General features: G+C 49.6%; 1 protein-coding gene across 1 annotated transcript in view; it reads right to left on the reverse strand.

Moving 5' to 3' along the window:
- Positions 1-23,247, reverse strand: part of Hk1 (hexokinase 1) — a 67,595-nt gene that overhangs the window by 16,001 nt on the left and 28,347 nt on the right. The window contains exons 3-9 of the mRNA XM_057750992.1: positions 17,931-18,079; positions 11,086-11,205; positions 7,569-7,664; positions 6,953-7,052; positions 6,677-6,860; positions 3,132-3,287; positions 1,063-1,296 (exon numbers count right to left, since the gene is read on the reverse strand). Coding sequence (XP_057606975.1) covers positions 1,063-1,296; positions 3,132-3,287; positions 6,677-6,860; positions 6,953-7,052; positions 7,569-7,664; positions 11,086-11,205; positions 17,931-18,079 — 1,039 coding nt within the window. The remainder of the gene's footprint in view (positions 1-1,062; positions 1,297-3,131; positions 3,288-6,676; positions 6,861-6,952; positions 7,053-7,568; positions 7,665-11,085; positions 11,206-17,930; positions 18,080-23,247) is intronic.

Raw genomic sequence — 23,247 nt, forward strand, 5'->3', positions numbered from 1 at the left:
GTTTAGCGAGGAGCTGACAGAAGGAACTAGCGCAGAGACAGGGCTCAGTCACCCCTCTTGTTCTGTTTTTATTTCCACTCAGCTCTTCCCCTCCTCCCTAGAAGAAAAGCTTAGGCCAGCTTGAAACACAGAACTGTGTCATGCTGCATGGAAGGCTGCCTGCCAAAGGAAACAGGAAAAGCCGTTTCCCCAAAATACCAGCGGTCATAGCCTCCAAGGAACGGATTAAGAGTGAGTGATTTCTATTGGCTCAAACTTTTTTTTATTTTATTTATTATACAATATTCTGTCTGCTTGTATGCCTGAAGGCCAGAAGAGGGCGCCAGACCTCATTACAGATGGTTGTGAGCTACCATGTGGTTGCTGGGAATTGAACTCAGGACCTCTGGAAGAGCAGGCAATGCTCTTAACCACTGAGCCATCTCTCCAGCCCCGGCTCAGAAACTTTTAAAACAGTCTCAAGTTTCTAGTAATTCTGAAATGAGAAACACCTGCTGCAAGTTAGTCTTTGTTTACGTACTGGCCTCAGACTCAGAGATTCGCCTGTCTCTGCCTCCCGAGTGCTGGGATTAAAGGTGTGCGCCACCACCATCCGGCAAAGTTCCCCCTCCCCCCCCCCCCGGGGGGGGTTTCTCTGTGGTTTTGGAGCCTGTCCTGGAACTAGCTCTTGTAGACCAGGCTGGTCTCGAACTCACAGAGATCCGCCTGCCTCTGCCTCACAAGTGCTGGGATTAAAGGCGTGCGCCACCACCGCCCGTTAAGTTCCAGTTCTAATGGGGATGCCGTCCCTCTGGATAAAATGCAGCCAGGCTGCAGACACATGACATCTCACATTCCTGTCTAGAGAAAACTCTATCTCACCTTGGGAAGTGAAAGACCCAGAAGTAGGCTGCAGGAACAATACGTGAGAAGACACCGAGGGTGGGACGTCCCACATGAACAACTCCTAGCCCGATTTCCCAGAACTAGGCACTCCCCACTGTCTTATCTTGGTGGGTGCGCAGTCTGCCCTCTTGGTCTCAGATGAGGGAAATAAACAAATACAACATAGGCTGGACTCACTGTGGGTGTGTCTTGTAGAGCGAACCATCCACACCGACCGTGGTCCGAAGCCTGGCTGTGCCCCTGTTGTCACGCAGGCGGTTCAAGATGGCCCCGAGCGTGGCAGCCACTAGGTTGGCTGAACGGAAGGAGACGATGGTGCATACGTGCTGGACCGAGACGCAGTCATCATCAGACGGCTCCACTCCCAAGCGGGTTAAGATTTCCTTGGCATTTTGAATGCCTTCCTTATTCCTGTGAGGTGAGAAGCCAAACTTCATGAGTTCGGAACCATGCCATGCCAGGCTGTGGAGAGCAAGCACCAGAGTCGGGAGGCAAAGCTGGGGAAGGCAGAACCCACCATGCAGCCTGGCACTGAGAAACACCTGGGACGGGTGCGCTTGCCTAAGGAAGAGCTGCCTGGTGGAAACACTACATCATGCCAGGCCTCAGAGAGGGGAGACTGCACGCATGGCCCGTGAGCACGTGGAGAGAGAGCTGTTTCCACCCGGGGAGTTAGTGCTCATAGTGAAGGGGAACCTCTCCTCATGAGGATCTGGGTTGGTTACAAGTATGTCTCGATCTTTTCTGTAAAATTCTAATTTTCTGCATACATGTTTTATGTATCTTTTGTTGGTTTCAGGTTAGTTTTTAAAATCTCTCTATCCCCCTCCCCCCACCCACACATACTCTCTTTGCAGTTATGGTTCTCAGTAAGCAAAGACCCAATGGCAGAAACAGGCCAAGGTCTTCACCAGTGACTCTGAAATTAAGTTACAGGCTGCACACAGAATCTCAGGACCAGAGCCAAAAGAGAACAACCCCATGATAAACCCCAACACAGGCTCAGGCCAAGAGCGGGAGTCCAGGAAAGCGCTCGTCCTCCTGGTGGCCTCTTTCTTTAACCACAGGGACAGCTATGTTCACACTGTCGGAAACAAAGCTCCGCTGGTATGATGTGCATCTCCTAGGACCAGTGAGGGCACGCTGCAGGTAACTCGTGGGGACAGATGACACGGAGCAGCAAGCTGCCTCACATCTTGCCGATGGCCTCCTGGACCCGGTAGAACACAGAAGCTACGCACGGCACACGAGTCCTTTAGGCTTGGGGATTCTGAGCTACACCACACTGTGAGTCTCTCAGACTGCAGGCAGGCCTGTGCCTAACAGTCAAGACGGTAGATTCTCAGCATCCCATGGGATGCCAAAGGGCAGAGGGCAGGATGCTGCCTGGACTTTCTCCTTTTATATCTATTAGCCAGTAGTTCTTAAATTTGAGTTTTAGGGAACATGGCTATTCACAGGCATTCCTGAGAACATATAGAAGCAGAGAGGTAGTTTGGGGGAATGTTGGGTTAGCCACAGTGGTCAGGTTTCATTGGTATCCTAATTAATGAATCCGCTGCAGAACTATCCAGTCATTGACTGGATGCCTCTAGGTTCCATAGAATACAATTTGGGAAAGGCCATGATACACCAAGAGGGAATTCCAAGAATCCTGGCCCAGCTTTGGTCCCTTGCTCAACACTAGGATCATCGGCTTCATTGATTAGAATCTTACACCGGTGGGGGGGGGGGTCAGGTTTGGGAGTGGATGTATGGTGAGCGAGTGTGCAGTGTGTTTGTGGTATGTATGGTGTATGTGTGACATGTGTGTTTGTGTAAGAGCGAGGAGGACGCGGTTTTTGAAACCACATAAGAAAATTATCCATAAAACACTTGTACTAAGTTATTTCTTTTTTTCTTCTTAAGACTTATTTCTTTTTATGTCTGGTTTTTCTGGTGCACCACACGCATGCCCGGCGCCTGCAGAGGTCAGAAGTTGGATCCCTGTAAACAGGTGACTGTGAGCTGTCGTGTGGGTGCTGGGGACTGAACCTGCTGAGTCATCTCTCTAGGCCCCTCGGCTGTTTTTTTTAAAGACCTTAGCAGAAAGATCGTGCGGATAAACCAGCCGGTTATGTCAGCTCCTGAGGGTGAGGGGAGATGGATCCAGACAGCCTGGTGTTTGGGGAGAAGCTGTCCCTGGTACTTAGTCTCAAGAGTTAGCAGGCCCCTGCCTCCCTCCTAAGCCCTCAGATGGTACCTACTTTTCAATGGCTGACACGTCACTCGTGTTGAACTTGCCCCTGGTGAGCAGCTCCGGAGTGATGCGCCCCTCAAACAGGAGGCCTTCCTTGGCCATCTTCACCAGGATCAGCCGGACCAGCTCTCCCATGTACATGCCGCTGACCATCTTCTCGAACCTGCAGGAGGGAATCCATAGGTATCTAAGTTCCGTCTCATCCGAGGCAGGAGGGAATCCATAGGTATCTAAGTTCCGTCTCATCCGAGGCAGGAGGGAATCCATAGGTATCTAAGTTCCCTCTCCTCCGACGCTGGGGTCGGCATTCAAGGAGGCGACAGCAGAAAAGCATAAGAGACCCACTGCCTCTCTCAAGCTCCCAGACTCTGAGGTAGGCAAGGTCACTGGTGTGATTCTAGACAGGGTGGCCACCCAGGAGGACAGGACACTGCAGGGCGGGACAGGTGAGGAAGGCTGCCTGGAAGTAGGGAACTGTTAGGATTTAGGTTAGGGGGGCAGGTGAGAAGGGTGCCACACAAACAAAGGGATCATCTCTTACAGAACCGCATGATGTACTTTCATGGGACTGTCATTCCTAGTGCTATACCACAGAGCCTTCCGGGATGGAGGTAGGCAGGAAGTGCCCAGCTCAGAAGAGTGTAGTGATATTTTGTTTGTGTTTTAACAAATAAATCTTGTTTGAAGAGTGCATAGCTAAGCCACTTGCAGTGGTGGCACACACCTTTAATCCCAGCACTCGGGAGGCAGAGGCAGGCGGAGCTCTGTGGGTTCGAGGTATAGAGCAAGCTCCAGGACAGCCAGGGCTACACTGAGAAACCCTGTGTTGAAAAATCAAAAAAGTAAAAAAAAAATTAGAATTTGTGCTATAGAAGAGGAAAAAATTATCTTGGTGGGGGGAGCTATTCTCCATAAGGAAAGCGGTTACTTGTACATTTGTTTTAAAAATTAATTATGTGTTGTGTGTATGTTGTCTGTGTGCCAGAGTATATGTGCCCACAAAGAGTGGTTTTAGCTGCCTGACATGGATCCTGGAACCTGAACTACAGTCCTCTGCAAGAGAGGTGTATATTCCTAGCTGCTGATCACAAGAGAGGTGTATATTCCTAGCTGCTGAACTATCTCCCCCGCCCCTGGATATCTGCTGATCACAGCCTTTGTGCTTGATGACGAAGCTGGAGATGACAGGTATCCAGGACGGGACTAAGGCCCTCAGAGCAGGACTGCCTGGAAGCTTCCCAATAACATGGGCCCCTGAGGCTCGCTCTACCATGGAGAAGCTCAAGTCCAGAGAAGTCAATATACCTATTCATGGAAGAACAGCAACAGCAGATCTGGGCTTGGAACTCAGTCCCCTCAGCCCTGGAACCATAAATCTTTTTTTTCTGGGTGCAGGACCTGAGACCTGGAACTGGTGAGTAGCTGAGATCAACAGATGTCTGTCTCTATGTCTGATGGTTTCGGGTTTTTTCTTTGGTTGGCTGGTTTGTTTTGTTTTGTTCTTGAGACAAATTCTCACGAAGTCAGGCTTGTCTCAAGTTTCATCTGCAGCAAAGATGACCTTGAATTTCTGAGTCTCCTGTCTCCAGGAGGCCTGGGATTATAGGTGTGTGTGATGAGGTCTGGTTTATAAGGTACTGGGGTTCCGACTCAGGGCTCTGTGTATGTTACGCAAACACCGCCAGCTTTGCTGCATCCCCAGCCCCTCACAGCATCCTTTGCCCACTGGCCTCCCTCTAACAGTCAGAGGCGGGCTTTGGGTAGCTGAAGGCCAATCAGCTCACCCCACTGCTCTGGCCAAATTCAGGAATGGGCCAATCTCACAGTGAATGTGTTATGAGGACGGAGTACCTAGGGGAGTCCGTGGATGGAAACAGCACATGCCAAGTGAAGACTCAGTCTGAGGACTCTGGGGCTTGACACCATATTTGAGTCAGACCCAAGTATGGTTGGTCAGGGACCGGAAGGAACCCCTAAGCCACGCAGACCAGAGACCTCCCCTTGAGGGTGGCTGGCTGGCTGGCTGGCTGGCACCCCCAGGGCTGGCAGTGACACAGCAAAACAATTTGTTCCAGTCAGAGCCATCCAGCAGCCAAAGATGCTGCCGGGCCCTCGAGCACCCAGCCCAGCCTGTCGGTACAGCACACGGTCCCCTTCCAAACAGTCTTCATTGTTCCCTGTCCCTGACAGGCCCAGGCAGGCCTGACCGGCTCCAGAGAGTAGATGCTCCCTGGAAAGGAAGAGTGTGGAAAGCTCCGTGGCCTGGCTGTTCAGCCACTGCCCGGGCTCCTGTGGGAAGAGCCCCGCCGAGTCTAGACTGGAATCCCTGAGCTGGCAGAAGGCAAGCAGGGCCCGACAGCCGATTCCTCTCAATTCTGTTGCCACTGCATATCTAGGCCTTAGTTTCCTCTACAGAAACATGAAATCTGATCATGACCATGAAATCTGGCTACTGAGTGCTTAGGACCTTGCCTGTCTCTGGCACTTCCAAAGCTATTTATAAATTCATTTGAGATGGGGGTCTCATGTAGCCTCAGCTGTCTTTGAACACACTATAGCACAGGATGACCTTGAACTTGTGATCCTCGTCTACCACCTCCTGATGACAGGACTATAGACATGTATCGCTGCACCCAGTTTATGGCACACTAGGGACGGTGCCCAGGGCCTCATGCATGCCTGGCAGGCACTCTACCAACCAAGCTACATCGCTAGTCCCAATCGTAAGGGGATTAAACAAATGTATGTTATTTAACATTGTCAATTAATCTATGACTTGATATGTATGGAGATCTTTGCCTGCCTGTATGTCTGTGTACCAGGTGTGTGCTTGGCGCCGTGGAAGTCAGAACCGTGTGCAAATCTGGAACTGGAGTTACGGTTTGGAGCTGCCGTGTGAGCATTGGGGACTGAACTTAGGTCCTCTGGAAGAGCAGTCAGGGTTCTTAACACAAAGCTATCTCTCCAGCTCTAAATTAAAAAAAAAATTATTATTGTGTGTGTGTGTGTGCACATTTATGTGTTCATGGGTGCACATGCCATGACACACATGGAGATCAGAGAACAACTCTGCGGCTGTGGCTCTCTCCTATCTTTACATGGGTTTCACGACTCGAACTCACGTTGTCAGGCATACACACGAAGCGCCCTCATCTACTAAGCCATCTTGCCTTTAAAGGTATGCACTCCATACCTTCACAGCTAACCAAGCAAGAAAAGTCCGGTCACGCAAACCTGAAATAGAGGGCGGGCTGATGATAGTACTAGCCTGTCATCTCAGCTACGCAGGAGGCTGAGACTGGAAGACTGTAAGTTCAAGACCAAGCTAGGCAACTTAAGACTCCGTTTCAAAACAAAGAAAATACAGTTTAAAGGCTGACGATGTGGCTCAGTGATAGAGCCCTGTGGTCCACACCCGTGTGACAAAAAAACAGACTAATGGGTGACAGCATTTGTGGCTACCTGGCTTTATGGTTTTCCCGTCTACCCCCCAATCTTTTGCTAAGTGCTTCTTAAGTTAGATATGTAGCTGGGAAGAGAAAGTCTACTCACAACTGCTTCCCAGGGTTGAGGGACCCCCGGTCTAACTCTCTGTCGAACTCGGTTCGGATGTCTTCCAGGGACCCGTCGTCCCCAAAGGCTCCCCATTCCGTGTTGACGCACATCCTCCCCTCATCGCCTTCCACCAGGTCAATGTGTCGCAGCTCCTCCATGTAGCAAGCGTTGGTGCCAGTACCTGGGAGAAACAAGGTGGGGAGTCGTGACCACACACGGAAGGGGAGGGGACCTCTCGGGCTGTGCAAAGGACGGAGCTCAGGGGGCACCTACCAATGATCAGGCCAACTTCACACTGTTGGTCATCGTAGCCGCAGGTCATCATGGTCCCCACTGTGTCATTCACCACAGCCACAATGTTAGCGTCATAGTCCTGGGGACCAATGAAGAGAACGTCACCATCAGCTCCCACATGGGTGCAGAAATCCCAACCCCAGAGATAAGCTTGGCAGGCATGCTTCAATTCTCACACACTACCGAGCTAGTGGGTGGCGCTGGCTTCACTGCAGCCAGGACTCAATTAACTGGATTAGAGAGCGGTGATTACGTTATGGAAACTGCAAGGTCCCCTTAATTATCTGGCTTGGGATTCTTTGGGGAGTGTATTTTTCTTGCGGAGCTACCTACATTCCTCTGCAAGCCTCCAAAGCGCAGCTGGAAATTCCGCATGCGCATTCGCAGGAGGAAAGCAGCGTCCAGTGCTCTAATCCCCGCAGGTTACCCCTGGAGGGTCTCTCTGCTGCAGGCCACCTCTGAGAATTCACATCTGACTTGCTCCCCTGGGCTGGGATTCTTACTTGTCTCATGTTAGGGTGTTCAGACTACAGAACTTCCGTGTCCCTCCCCTCCGGGCAGCATGAGCATGAGCGGTACGCCTAAGAGAAATTACCCCTCGCTTCTTAATGGCTTTATTCAGCAGCTTGACCACGTCTGTCCCTTCCACACCACTGGCTTTGAACCGCTTTGTCCATGTGATCAGGATAGCCTGCGAAAGAAAGTGAGAAATGATTTATTTATTTTTCTTTTATGTGCATTGGTGTTTTGTCTGCATGTATGCCTGTGAGAGGGTGTCAGGTCCCCTGGAACTAGACAATTGTGAGCCACCACGTGGGTACTGGGAATTGAACCGGGGTCCTCCGGTTTGGAGCCATCTCTCTTATGCACACCCAGGTGGATGTCAGCCACGCCCCATTCAAAAAGAGCTAGTGAGAAGCCTCAGCAGTTAAGAGTACTTGGTGGCAGGGGAGAGGACCTGAGTTCAGTTCTCAGCATCCATATTTGATGACTCACAAGCTCCTGTAACTCCAGTTCTAGAGGATCTGACACCCTCGCCTGACCTTTGTGGGACACAAGGAAAGCAATGGGCCAGCAAGGTGGCTCACTGGGTAAAGGTGCTCCCCAAAAGCACACAAACTTAAACTGATGGGAGAGAGAGCCAGAGAAACCAGTAAGACCTGATTGATCACCTCCTCAACTTTTCAGCCAGGCCTCAACTTCCAATCCACAACCAAACAAAAGAGGAAACAGCAATACTAAGCGAATTAGCCTTGCCAGGGCCTTGGTACTGAAGCACTGTGGGACCTGTGCTGCTTTGAGCCTTCCACCCCCATCTGTACGTGACGCATCCACCATCGGATGGTACGATGCTCATCTCTGCTTGCACATTCGTGGAGCAACAGCAAGCAGAAGAGAGGCTGACTAGGCTGCGTTCCCGGGAGCATGAATGAGTTGGGACTTAGCTTTGCATTACACTTTGTATCATTGCAATGGTTTCTACACATGGCCTTAAAAAAATAATAGTAAAAGAGAGCATAAAAGAGTCCTACTTGGCCGCTCTTTTCTCAGTGGGGAAGGTTGCTATAGAAACAGCAGCTTTGCCACGATCATTGCCAAGCCCCTGCCAGCCTCCCAAGGCTTATACAAAGAAGAGGGGCCTGACCTCGCTCTGAGAGGCGTGCAGACTACAGGCTTCACAGGAGTGGGCAAACCCTCATTGAGTTTGTGATCCTACACTCTGGAGCAAGAATGACTAAGCCCAGCATTAGAAATGACCCTGGTCGCTGTTTTCTTCCCTTCAGCCTCCCCTGAAACAAACACGGACTTGGGTGACTGGAGTCAAGCTCCTACCCACTTCCTGGTGGGTGTTATCTCATTCCCCTGAGGAACATTTTGTGTGTTGAGAAGAATGGAGTTGGTTTAGCTTTGGGCAATGGAGGTCCCAGCCTTGAACCCTTCCTCCGTGGGGGTCAGGGTTGGTAGGTAAGTCACACTTCCGGCTCCTCCTCTGCCCATAACACCTGCACCCACATCTGTTCCATCCTGCAGGCTCCTGTCCCCAGGAGGATGTCCCTCCTACCACCCCTTCCTCCCTGCTTCAAAGACTGCTTTCTGGAGGCCAGGCCATATCCGCTAGCCATGCTCTCTCAGGGCCTGGCCCAGTGCCTGTTAGACACTTAGTCATCACGTTGGTCACTTAGCGGCCATCTCAATTATTAGACCAACTGCTAGATCTCAAAGAGTAATTGACTTTATGAGACAGGGTCTTATGTGTCCTACTTTGGCTTTGAACTTGCTACGCAGCTGAGAATGACCTTGAGCCTCTGATCCTCCTGCCTCCACCTCCCAAGACCTGGGTTATGACTGTGTTGGAATCCACGAGCATGTACCGAGTTGGGGATCAACCCCAGGCCTTCGTGCATTCTAGGCAAGCACTGAACTGAGTGGGATCTCTGCCCAGCAATTGGATATTCTGAGAACATATCTTCACATAACTCTTGCTATAGTAAACCAAACTGTTCCATCATTAGCAATGGTTATTAATCTTTTAATGTGCCTAATGTACAAACTAAACTTTCTCAGTGATGTGAAAGTATTGGCAGAAACACACACACACACAGTTCAGCATGATCTAGGTTTAGGCGCCTTCTGAGGACTTGGGACCTTTCTCCCACGTTATCACACAATAGCAAGCATTGAAGGGCTGAGAGAGGTACTCTGGGGGCCCAACTCCTCTGAACAGCTTGGAGGTATCAAACTGACAGGTATCTAGGGAGACTAGATGGGACTTACCCAAGTTCCAGATGGAAAAAAGTGGGGACATGAACATCTCAGAGGTACTCAGAGGGGGGGGGGTACAAAATGCAAGGTAAGACCTGGGGCAGTGCTTCCGGTTCAATCATGAATAATCCGGATCACCCCATGAAGGCCTTGGATCTCTATCCTAAAACAAGAAGCTCGATCTACCAAGCTCTCCAAACCCTTCTTCTGATTCTGCAAGTCAAACAAATGCACAGCCTCCGGCATCAGGAAAAGCAGCAACAGGGACCCCATCAACAAAGGGGCCAGGTACTGCCGACAAGCGTGCAGGACACCGGTACCCAAATGCTGCAGTAAAGTAGACTGGTGTGAAATCACGTTCTCTGCTGGCTCCTGGGCTGCAGGCAAGCCTCAGGTTCTCCATCCATAAGGGGGCTCAGAAGCACTTTATTCACAGAGATTATGTGTTAGCTGTGAGGTACTCATGAAAACATGGCCTGGGGCCTGCTAGGCCCTCAGAGTTAACTGGCATTTGTTCACACACACACACACACACACACACACACACACAGTGGGGTGGGGGCTTGTTCTGACCCTTCACATAGAAAAGGAACAAGCTCCACCTACTTTTTCCACCTCTTTGTAGCTCTCTGAGGAGCAGTTTTACCACAGGGTAGAGCTGAGTGTATCCTTGCCAAACAGACGCATGAATGAACAAACAGCAAACAGGAAAGTTGCCGGGACAAGTCGGCCACCTGGGAGCTCGACGAGGAAACCAGAGGTTTCTCTTAAGGAAGACATCCTGATTCCTGAGGCACAGCACCTGCCCAGACTCGCAGTTGCCATGTGGCTTCCAGGTAAACAGACTTCAGTCCCGATATCGCTTCTCTGCATAGCTATCGAGCCTGTCTACCTTGCTCACCTACGAGAGCCTCACCAATGGCCCTTCACCTGGTGGCTGTAAGTACCATAACTGACCGCTAAAACTACACCAGCAACTAAAGCAACTGGTCAGCAGAACAGGCTGGAGGTATGGCTGAGCGGGTAGTTGTGCTTGCCCAGCGTGCACCAGATTCGGGGTTCAGTCCCCAGCATCACATAAACCAGGCAAGGAAGGAGGACCACAAATTCAAAGTCATCCTAGGCTACTATCCAGAGAGCAGCCTGGGATGCATTAGCCCCCTCAGAAGAGGTTTGGGGGTGGGGTGGGGGTGTAAGGAAGGAAAAGAAACACGACCTCACAAGCTCACATTAATTTTGGCAAATGGTTCCAAAACCATGAGGCATGCAAGTCACCCATAAAAGCAAGGGGAAACCTGAGGGCATGGTTGCCATCTTCAGAAACCAATCGACCCCCAAGGCATCCTCACCTCGTCTATTTTGGATTGTCGGCAGGGAAAAGAAAAGGTGAATCCCACGGGCAATTTCTTGTCCTTGATCTTCCTTTTCTCCATGAAGTCTCCCAGGCACTCAGCGACATGATCAAAAAGCTGGAAGGCACAGAAGAGGGACATCAGGGTGGGGGCAGAAAGAGGACTGTTTCAGAGTGTGTGCGTGTGTAAGCGCACATGTGCGTTTGTGTGTGTTTGTACCAGCAACCAGCTCTCACAGAACACCTCCAGCCCCCCAAAGGTCACTGTCACTGGTCACTAGGCACTGCATGGAAATTAGAAACACAGAATCAACAAAGAGTCTTCCATGACACCCTGGCCATGGGTTTCCATCAGCTGGTCACTCCCCACGCCGACCCTGGAATTCCTCAGGCAGCTCCATGGTTGGAACTATCATTCAAAGCATTGTGTTTTTGCTTCACCTACTGGAGGAAAGCTGAGCACTCCTGAAATGCATGGAATCCAGGTGTAGCAGGCACAGGGCTCTCGCAAGCTGCACCTGCCCCATCGCCGATACCCACGTCAAGAAATATAAGTGGGGTTGGGAGTCTGGATTAGTGTACAGCACTTGTCTAGCCACAATGCCCGTGTCTGATCCCTGAGACCTAACGCCCAAAGAAATATAACAATATCAAAACCCACTTGACAAGCTAGACATGGTAGTGCATGTTCACAATTCCAGCACTAGGGAGTCTGAGGCAAGAGGATTGCCTTGAATTCAAGGCGACGTTAGGCAATGGAGTGAAACCCTGTTTTAAACAATAATAAAAACCCAGATGCTACCTTCACGGCCCTGGGGTCTCTCCTGCCACCCTGATTTCTAAAACACACACGTAGGACTGGAAAAGGAGCCAGGTATGCTCTCGGTTGTCTTTGTTCTGAATCACCCATACATCTTTAAGGGCTGCCCCCGCTCATCACTGTATAAATACGCCATGCTGTGACTATCCCACAGCGTGCATCCGGCATTGCCACGCAAGCCCGCTGGCTCTGACTCAATACTGCTGAGGGTAGTGGGCCTTTGGGGGCCCCCACAGAGCTCCTTGGAGTCCAGAAGAGGATGGTTGTTGTCAAAGTGCCAAACCTTAGTCACCTTGACCCAGCTTTAGAGAGGACCTGACTCACTGCTGGAGTTAGGGAAGGCCAGGCCCATTCTGACTTGGGAGCCTTGGTGCGAAGTCACTATTACTCAGGCTACACACACTGCAGCAGTATCTCGGACTGAAGAGACACGTGACCGTCCTCTCTGGAGAAACCAGGCTAAGCTTCCTGTGACCTACTTTAGACTGATACAAACCCCTTCCTAAGTCAGTTCTTGAGCCCTGTGCCAGCTGCACCAGGGGCTCCAGGCACTCCTGGTCCCAGTGAGCTGAAGGAAGGAAGAATGGTCGCGCGGGAAGGGCGGGACCTGAAATGGCTCACCACAGCAGCAACAGGGCCACAGCAGGCACCAGGAACCCATACCCAGCACCTGGAGCGGAGCCAAATGCATCTCCCCATAGCAGCTGATAAAGCCCAGCTCACTGGGTGTACCGGTGCACACCTATGATCCTAGCACTGGAGAGACTGCGGGAGGAGGGTCCAGAGTTTCAGGCCAGCCAGAGCAACAGTTAAGTTCCAGGCCAGACTAGGCATCTTAGAAATGCCTTGTCTTCTGAAACAAAAGGTAAGAAATGAGCTTGGGATGCAGTCCAGTGGAGGAACACTTGTCCAGTATCCCAAGACCCTGGACTCAATACCCAGGACCACTAAGTAAATGGAATGAATGAATGAACCCTCATCACCTTCCTGACAGCATGCTCATTATTTTAAAACTACACACAGAGGCTCTAGTGACTCATGTTTATAATCTCACATTCGGGAGGAAGAGGGAGGAAAATGAGTGTGAGGCCAGTCTGGACTATATAGCAAGTTCCGGGCCAGCCTGAGCTAGCTAAAATAAACATTTTAGGGCCAATGAGATAGCTTAGCAGATAAGTGCTTCCCACCAAGACTGGGAGACTGGGTTCACCACTTGAGACCCACATGACGAAAAGAAAGAACTACCTCTGACAAGCTGACCTCTGACCTCCACACACACACGTATACACACACACGAAAAAAATCAATTTTTTTAAAAGGAGTGGCAAGATGGCTCAGTTGGTAAAGTGCCCTCCCCGCAAGCATGAGGACCCAAGTTCAGATCCCCAGAACACATATAAAGGGCCAGGCAAGGTAGCATACTGTGGCCCTGGTGTGGGGGAGGAAGAGACAGAGCAGCTCGCCAGTCAGCCTGGCCAGTCAGTCAGTGAACCCGGGTTCAACGAGAGGCTGTGTCTCAAACAGATAATGTAGAGAGTGTTGGAGAAAGGCTACCCGACAGCAATCTCTGACCTCTACATCTGTGTTCTCACACACGTGTATGAGCACCCACACAACTTGTAAATACATATGCTACACACACACACAGACTTAATCCTCAACTGACTAGCTGGGCAAATGATGGCAAAACAAAACAAATAAGAAAAGCAACAATGTTAAGTATTATCCAAAATTATCAAAACTAATGTTTGTGTGTGTGTGCGTGCTTACGTGTGTGGTGTGTGTGTATAAGGTGTATATGCACATGTGTATCAACACGTGTGTCCCTGTGCTCATAACTGACGCCAGGGGACAATATCAAGTGTTCTAGTCTATCACTCTGTTTTATTACCTTGAGAGAAGGTGTTTCATTGAATCTGGAGCTGGGCCGGTGACCAGCGAGCTAGCTCAGGCCATCCTCCGGTCTCTGTTTTCTGAAAGTATTGGGGTTACAGCCATTTGGGCAGCCACATCTAGCTTTTTTTTCTTTTTTTTTTTTTTTTTTGGATTTTTCGAGACAGGGTTTCTCCATAGCTTTTGGTTCCTGTCCTGGAACTAGCTCTTGTAGACCAGGCTGGCCTCGAACTCACAGAGATCCGCCTGCCTCTGCCTCCCGAGTGCTGGGATTAAAGGCGTGCGCCACCACCGTCCGGCTCACACCTAGCTTTTTGTTTGGTTTTGTTTTTCTTTGAGATATGGCTTCTCTGTGTAACCGTACCTGCCCTGCAAACCAGGCTGGCCTCAGACTCAAGAGATCCACCTGCCTCAGCCTCCAAAGTGCTGGGTGGGATTAAAGGTGTGTGCCACCATCACCCGGCCACACCCAACTTTTTATGTGAATTCTGGGACCCAAACTCAGGTCCTCATGTTTGTGTAGCAAGGACAATGATGGCTGAGCTGACTCCCTGGTCACTTAAGCCATGTTTTAGCAATGTTGTATGCAGCTTCTGAAATCATAAAACTTAAAACTGAAAGAGGCTTTGAGATACCATGTGGGTGAGAGGGGAGAGAGAGAGACTGAGTGGGGGGCCCTGCAGGGTGAACATACTGTCTGCTCATCTCTAAGCTTAACAGTATTCCAGATGACAGGTTTAAAATCAGTTTAAAACATCAAGCCGGGCAGTGGTGGTGCACACCTCTAATCCAGCACTTGGGTGGCAGAGGCAGGTGGATCTCTATGAGTTCGAGGCCAGCCTGATCTACAAGAGCTAGTTCCAGGACAGCTAGACTGTTACACAGAGAGACACTGTCTCGACAAAACAAAACAAAAAAAAACCCACAAAAAACACAAAACAACAACAACAAAAAACCCAAATATCTACACATCACAGAGGGTAAGAGTCCCCCAAAGAATCCAGCCCCTTAAGCCTTCATTGTTCATAGCCTGCGAGTCTGAGCAGCTCCACAGGTAACATGAGGACCTGGGTCACCACAGAGCTCCACAGAAGAAGTCAGCGATCTCAGGAGACGGGCCACTCGATACCAGGCAACCGCTATCACCAGAATGCTGCCAGAGATGCTCCAACTTCATTCTTGTCCCTCCCACCCTGCTCCCCTCGCATCCTGATCTAAGCCCCTGTCCACAGCCACATTTTTTCATCATCAAAGATCTAAGAAACAGATAGAGGCTCAAAGTTTATGGGAGTTTGAACGTAACTGACCCCCAAAAACCCATAGGGAGTGGCACAGTTAGGAGGTATGGCTTTGATGACGTAGGTGTGGCCTTGCCAGAGGAAGTATGTCACTAAGGGGGTGGGCTTTGAGGTTTCCTATGCTCAAGATACTACCCAGTGGTCAGTTGACTTCATGTTGCCTGCAAGATGTAGGACTCTCAGCTCCAGCACCACATCTGCCTGCATGCCACCATGCTCCCCATGACCATAATGGACCGAACCTCTGAACTGTAAACCACCCAATTAAATGTTTTCTTTCTTTCTTTTTAAATATATATATATATATATATATATATATATATATGTATACAATATATATATTATGTATACAATGTTCTGTCTGTGTGTATGCCTGCAGGCCAGAAGAGGGCACCAGATCTCATTACAGATGGTTGTGAGCCACCATGTGGTTGCTGGGAATTGAACTCAAGACCTTTGAAAGAGCAGGCAATGCTCTTAACCACTGAGCCATCTCTCCAGCCCTTTAAATGTTTTCTTTATAAGAGTTGCTGTGGTCATGGTGTCTCTTCACAGTAATAGAAACCCAAACTAAGACAGAGGTCAAGAACACTTAAGTTTGGTTGGTGGCATTCATATCAGGTGGCTCACAATACCTGTAGCCCCAATTCCAGGGGACCCAATGCCTTCTTCTGGCCTCTTGGGGTATCTACACCTACACATATGTGGCACACACTTCTATAAGCCACACAACACATTTAAATTTTTTGCTGGATGTACTAATGTACACCTCAGTTCTGGGAGGAGGAAGCAAGTGGATCTCTGTGACACAGTTTGAGGTCAACCTAGATTGCAAAGTGAGTTCCAGGACAACCAGGGCTATATAATGGAACCTTGTTTCAAAGTAAATAAATAAATGAAAAAAAAAAGGAAAAGGAAAAAAGTCCTAGTGGCTGAAACTGTAACTTCTAATCACCTCCGAAATCTCAGAATTTGTCCAGCTACTAAAACAGCTGACCAGGGCTTCTCATGAAGATGGACATAACGGATACCTAGACCACAGGGTTGCCACGGGGATTAAATGAGTCACGAGACAGAAAGTGTTTGTGTCAGCCACTTGCACAGTACAAGCATGGTACTTGGTGTGTGCTATAAAATAAGACACCGTTAGCCAGGCGGTGGTGGCGCACACCTTTAATCCCAGCACTCGGGAGGCAGAGGCAGGTGGATCTCTATGAGTTCGAGGCCAGCCTGGTCTACAAAGGGAGTTCCAGGACAGGCTCCAAAGCTACAGAGAAACCCTGTCTCGAAAAACCATTAAAAAAATAAATAAATAAAATAAATAAATAAAATAAGACACTGCGCCACCATTGTCATCATTGTTTTAGGTGACATAGAAGGAACAAAGAAACAAACAGCAGGAAGCGAAAGGATCCCAGGGATAAGAAGGAAAACTGGGGGCTCAGGCTGGAAGGAAATTACTGAGCAAGTGTCCCCTAGGATGGAGGCACCCCCTAAACAAGCCCTGCTCCTAAGAGGCCGAGGCACACAGGGAATGTTTGCACGCTGGCAGGTTCAGCAGTGGCTCGACCTCGGGACCACCAGCAGTGATAAGCCAGTACTAGTTAGGTGGATCGGAGTCTGCCAAGCAGGCTGCTGGCTACCTACAGAAAAGAAGCCACTCAATGGGCAATGGGGACATGGGTAGGAGACCTCCCTTTCCCATGCAGTATCCTTGAGCTGAAGGTACCTGTCTCTCAAGCCCAGTGATGGAGGCAGGACCACCTAACGTGGCTTCACCTGCCTCCGTGGCTGATGGTAAGGTGCCTTGCCCACTCCAGAGACAGCGTTTCCTTGCACGTTCACTGTGCTATGCTCCGAAAAACTTGGAATCCAAGCAGCAGGCAGAGTTCAAGGCCAGGACCAGCTCCTGTCTAGGTGGGTTGCTCTAACTCGCAGCCACAGTAACTTAAGTTAGGCACCAAGTGGGATCCTCTAGAGAAGGCCCCTGGGCCTCACCTCACAGGCCACCCCAGAACCACTGCTTTCTGGGGAGAACTTGAACCTTACCATCCACAAACTCACACCTTCCCCAGCAGGAATCAGGCAAGCTGCTAACCGTACCAAGACCACAGCCCCACTGTGAAATGTGGGTGGGCGCAAGCTCCCATCCATAAGAGTAATGGAGCACCCCCATGTGATAGGCTCAGGGGACCCAGAGATGAGTGAAAACCTGAGGAGATAGGGACCCACCACCCATCACAAAACAGGTCTTCTCCATGTGTGCACACATCCTTTGTTAAGGAAGGTTGGCCCTGCTCAAGGTCCTGTGGAAGGAGGAGAAGCTGGGGGTATAAATGCGAGGAGAGATGGCCATTTCCAAAGCAAAGCAGGCTGAACCAAGGGTGTGTGCACACCATTAAATCAAGAGCACAGAGCTCCCGATACCCCAAGCTGGGAACCACTCCACTGGGCCTGGCTTCCAGTGAGTGGGTGAAGAAGCCAGTGGCCTGAGAGATGGGCATTTCTACCCAAAGGGTGGGCTAACCCCCTGCCAAGGAAACAACCCCGGATTCCTTTAGGAGCAAAAGCACTTGCAGCAATGCCCATGGGGCCTCCCTCCTCACAGCCCTCACCTGCTCCCATACCACCAGTTCACCAGACTGTGCATGCCTCTTCAGGCATGAGCAGCTCCACACAGCTGCCTCCTCCTTCCCCTGGGGGTCCTTTACAATCACTTATGACGGACTGCCAGTGAGTCCTGCCACGCCCCAGCTTTCAGAAGTCTGGCCCCTGTGGGTGCTCCAAGGGATGCTGGCTCAACAGAACAGAACGAGGAAGACAAGGACCCACCTGGCTTCCACTGCCATGCACAATGTTCTCTGGGGTTTCGTAGACCTCAGACTCCATGAAGACATTCTGGTTCTTGTCGTGATTCACCTGCACCCGCAGGATACGAAAGGAAGACCCGCCGAGATCCAGGGCGATGAAATCCCCCTTTTCTGACAAGGGAGGAAAGAGGCGTCATGTCAGACTGAAGTGTGAGAAGACCCTGGGCGGTATCCACCCTTTGGATCTGGCCCTATCTGTCTCTGCCGCCTGCCATGGGGCACATTCAGCAGAAGGTGCGGTCACCTCGCCTGGCCCTGCTGGAGCAACTCAGTCTCACACTGCAGAAGAGCGTGGAGCGGCTCCATTCCACCTTCCTCGGATTCCTTAGCCCATTTAAAGAGCAGCACTGACGCCCATAAATAAAGACCACACAACGCTGGCTTTTTGGTTTGTTGAGATGGGGTCTCAGGTAGCCCAGGCTAGCCTCAACATCGCTATGTAGCTGAAGATGACCCCAGACTCCCAACCCTCCTGCCCGAGCCTCCCAACTGCAGGGATTTAAAGGTGTGTGCCGCCACACCCAGCTTGCATGGGATTTCAGCACAAGAATAGCCTGTGCGGAGGTTCATCCTATGCCTGGGGTTCCTTCCACGTTGGCTCAGATGCCAACCGTGGCTTGCCCAGAGCTCTGGTTACTCCTTGGGTTGGCTTTCCATTATTGTTGTAAGATATATACAACATGAAGCTTAGCACCAGGACCATTTGAGTGCACAGCTCAGTGTCGTGAAGGACAACACAAGGTTGAGCAGCTATCACTACTGACGAAACTTTTCTATCACCCAACATGACTTGGAAACTATTAATCAGTAATTCCTCATCCCCATCTCTCCCTAGGAACCCCTGCTGCACTGTCTGAAAGAGACCCGTTCTAGGCATTTTATATTCTACATCTCATATGTGAAAGGAGGCATAAATAGTCTTTTGTGACTGGTGGCTTTCACTTTGTGTAATGTCATTGATTACCCCGATTACCAGGCCAGAAGTGATAGCCACCCTTGTCTCCCTAAGTACCGGTAGCCCTCATATCCATGGCTATCAATATCAGCCTATGGAACCTCACTTACCCTGAGAAGGATAACTAACATGCACAGCACACGCACACACAATTTGCCATTTGAGTCATACCATGCAATTCATTCATTCAAAGTGTGCGTTTCAAGCCAAGGATAGAGATACATGCCTGTGATCCCAGCACTTAGACTAAGACAGAGGATTACAAGTTCGAAGCTAACCTGGACTACACAGTAAAAACTTGTCTAGGGTAAGTATATTATTTTTAAAAATCCAAAGGTTAGGATATAGCTCAGTGGTAAAATACTTGCTCAGCATATGCGAGGCCCTGGGGTTGGTCCATAGCACCACAAACAAAACAATAAATAAATGGAACTTTTCTGGGCATTTCATATAAATGGTTGCTTTTTTTGCTTAGCAAAATGTTTGTTCTAACGTGCCTCTACGCCGCACTGTTTACCAGCATTCCACTCCGTTCTTTTTGTGCTTAGTGCTGTCCCACTGTCTACAAGCGCCACATCTCACTCCTCCCTTCATTAGCTGGTTGACATGGGCCGTTTCCACTTTGGGCTAGTATGATCAACACTGCCAGGCACACTGGCACACGGGCTCGCGCGCGCACGTGTGTGTGTGTGTGTGTGTGTGTGTGTGTGTGTGTGTACACATCCTCGTTTCTCTTGGCTGTATGCAGGGGTCGGACCTCCTGATAAAGCATGGTTAGTCTGTAGAAATGCCACTGTCTAACTGGCTGCATCACTCTCCTGTTTGTGATGGATGAAATCTCTAGTTTGTCTGTACCTTCAGGAACGTGTGTGTGACGTCATTTTCTACTGTCACCCACATCTCTCTGATGAATGCTGACGTTGGAACACCATCTACCTACAGACTGCCCATCTATAGCCACCCAGACCCTTTGCTCAGATCAAAACAGGAGGGGTCTTGATGTCAGATATATGGGGGTATGAGGACTGATCACTCAAGTTTGGCAATCTGAGTTCAACCCCAAACCAAAGTAAAATGCCAGATATGGTGGTGCACATCTGTAAACATCTGTAACCCTACTCCTACGGCCACTTGGGAGGCAGAGACCGGAGAATGGGACGGAAGCCTGTGGGCCAGCCTGGAGTGTACACTGCAGCAAAGGAAACGGGAGACTATGTCAACAAGGTAGGAGTTGTCCTCGGACCTCCACAAGCATGATACGGCATTAATTAGTAAGTAGGGCCAGGGATGTAGCTTAATAGTAGAGTGTTTGCTTAGCTAGCCTGGGTTGTCTTAGTCACTGCTCTATTGCTCTGAAGAGACATCATGACTAAGGCAACTCTAATAAAAGAAAGCATTTAATTGGAGGCTTGCTTGCAGTTCTAGAGGGCTAGTCATTTTGGCGAGAAGCAGACAGGCATGGTGCCGGAGCAGCAGCTGAGAGTTTTGCACGTATCTGATAACATAGGCAGCAGGTAGAAAGAGAGAAGACTGGGACTGGCGTGGGCCCATTCCCTGTGACACACCTCCTCCAGCTAGGCCACACCTCCTAATCCTTCCGAAACAGTTCCAGTAATGGGGACCAAGCATTCTAACACATGAACCTATGGGGGCCACTTTCTTTCAAACCACCACATAAGTTCAGTTCCTGCCAAAAGAGAGAGAGCAGGAAAAAGGGGGGGGGGGAAGGGGAGGGAAGGGAAGGGCTAGACAGATAACTCAATAAAGTGCTTGCTACCCAAGCATGAGGACCTGAGTTCAATCCCCAGCACCCTATAAAGAAAGCCAGGTGCAGTAGCATGTATTGTAACCCAGCACTGGGGAGGTGGACAGTGGATCCCGGGTGCTCACTGGCCAGCTAGCCAAGCCTACTTGCTACCCCCCAAACCAATGAAAGACCCTATGCTAAAAAATAAGACAGATAGCACCTGAACACCTGAAATCGACCTCTGGCTCCCATACACACACGGACACTCTCCCACATGTACTCACAACAACAACAACAACAGCAGCAGGGCTGGTGAGATGGGTAAAGCACTTTCTGTGCAAACCTGAAGATCTGAGTTCAGTTCCCGGACTCACCCCCCATAACGATGGGAGGGGAGAACCAATTCCACAGACCTGTCCTCTGAGCTCCACACACGTACCCCAGCACGTGCATACCACCATACACGCATCATATGTCCACAATAGTAAGAAATAAACTTAAGTTTTAAAATATAATAACAATAAAGAAAAGTGCAAACATTTTAAAATTTTTCTTGTTACTTTCATGGGGCTGGGCATTGAGCCCTGGGCATACCATTGCTAGGCAAACATTTTTACATTTTCATGAAGTACCATTTATTTCTGGTTTTGCCCTTTAGTTCTGTGTTGTGTATAAGAATCTAAACTGCAGCTGGGCGGTGGTGGTGCATACTTTTAATCCCAGCACTCAGGAAGCAGAGGCAAGAGGATCTCTGCGAGTACAAGGCCAGCCTGGTCTCCAGAGCAAGTTCCAGGATGGGCACCAAAGTTACACAGAGAAATCCTGTCTCGAAAAGCCAAAAAAGAATCCAAACCACCAAATGCAAGTTCACGGAGGTTCATACCTACTCTTAGGAGCGTCCCGATTCCAGCTCTTACACTTAAGTCTTTGATCTACTTGGAGTCAATGTTTTGTACAGGATATGAAGAACAACTTGGTTCTTTGTGGACAGACAACGTCCCGGCACTGCAGGCTGAAGAGACTCTTTTCCCTCACTGAATAGTCTTGGCACCCCTGCCAAAAATCAACTGACCATGAAAGTGTGTCTCTGTCTCTCTGTATGTTTTATTTGTTTTGGGTTTTACTTTGTTTTGTTTTGAAACAGGGTCTTACTGGCTGGCCCGGAACATTCTATGTAGACCGCGCTGGCCTTAATCTCAGAGATCCATCCATCTCTGCCTCCTGAGTGCACGGATTAAATCATGTACCACCAAACCTGGCTTTATTTTTATTTTTGAAGTTAGGGTTTCTTTTCTGCCAAAATAGAGTATTCTCTTTCATACAGTGGACAAATGTTTATATTTGATTCATTATAAACTTTTATAATTGGGAAATTTTTCAGTTGCCAACTTGGTCTCGTGTTCAGGTGAATAAAAGAAATTGGGTTTCCTGCCATCGATGTACCAGGTAACAGCTGTGAAGTTGGGGACCCTGGGCTGGTCCATCTTACCCTGTCCTGCTCACCCCCATCTCCACTCAGCCTCTGAAATAGGCTCAAGGCAACAAGGATCCAGGGAGTTCAAGTGAGAGTAGACAGGACAACCAGAACATGCCAGGCCAGAATTCAAAATCATCTGAACGACACTGTCTGGATGAGGGTAAACAAGAGGATGGATTGGAGGAGCACCTGCCAGTGGCTGCTGAGAGCCAAGGGGCCTCTCTTGAAGCAGGATCCTCCCTACCTGAGGTGTCCCTGGCTCCATCTGATAGGTGTGTCAGAAAAAAAAGGGTTGCTACACCTATTTAAATATCACTTTCACCACCCAAGAAATGCTGGGAAAACTCCATCCCACAATTCACGGATAAGGAAGCTTTAAGCAAACTGGTCCTACCAGAGGCCAGGGGGACCCTCCCTTCTCACCGGCTGATTGTTTTTTCTTTTTTCTTTGCTTTTCTTTTTTAAGATGTCTACAGCCTTATCTCCCTTAGCTGGGTGAATGATACTCAGACTGGAGACTGCTGCAGAGTCTGCAGACAGCAGACAGTCCGGGTGTCTGAGCTGGCTCAGCAGAAACCGCCTAGGTCAGTCACAAGGTCTGTCTGCTCTTCTGTTCTGCCAGGCCAGGGACAAAGAGAAATGGCTTCAGGTAAGTGCCACAGGGGATTTGGTAAGCTCTGTTGGATGCCTGGCATTTCCTTAGCTCAAACTCAGTATCCTCCTGCCTAAGCCACTTAAGTAGCTGGGATTACAGGCCTGTACCAGCCTGCCTACCTACCTATACCTATCTATCTATCTATCTATCTATCTATCTATCTATCTATCTATCTATCTACCTATCATCTACCTATCTACTTACCTATCTAATCTATCTATCCACCTATCCACCTATCCATCTATCTATCTATCTATCTATCTATCTATCTATCTATCTATCTATCTATCTACTACCTACCTACCTACCTACCTTCCTCTTCTCCCCCTCTCCTTTCTGACAAGGTCACACACAGCACAGCCTTGTCTTAAAGGCACAGCTGAAGATGACATTGAACTTCTGATCTCCCTGCCTCCACTTCCTGAGGGCTCAGATTACAGTGTGC

This window comes from Chionomys nivalis, chromosome 19 (genome assembly GCF_950005125.1).
Source record: "Chionomys nivalis chromosome 19, mChiNiv1.1, whole genome shotgun sequence".
NCBI classification, from domain to species: domain Eukaryota; kingdom Metazoa; phylum Chordata; class Mammalia; order Rodentia; family Cricetidae; genus Chionomys; species Chionomys nivalis.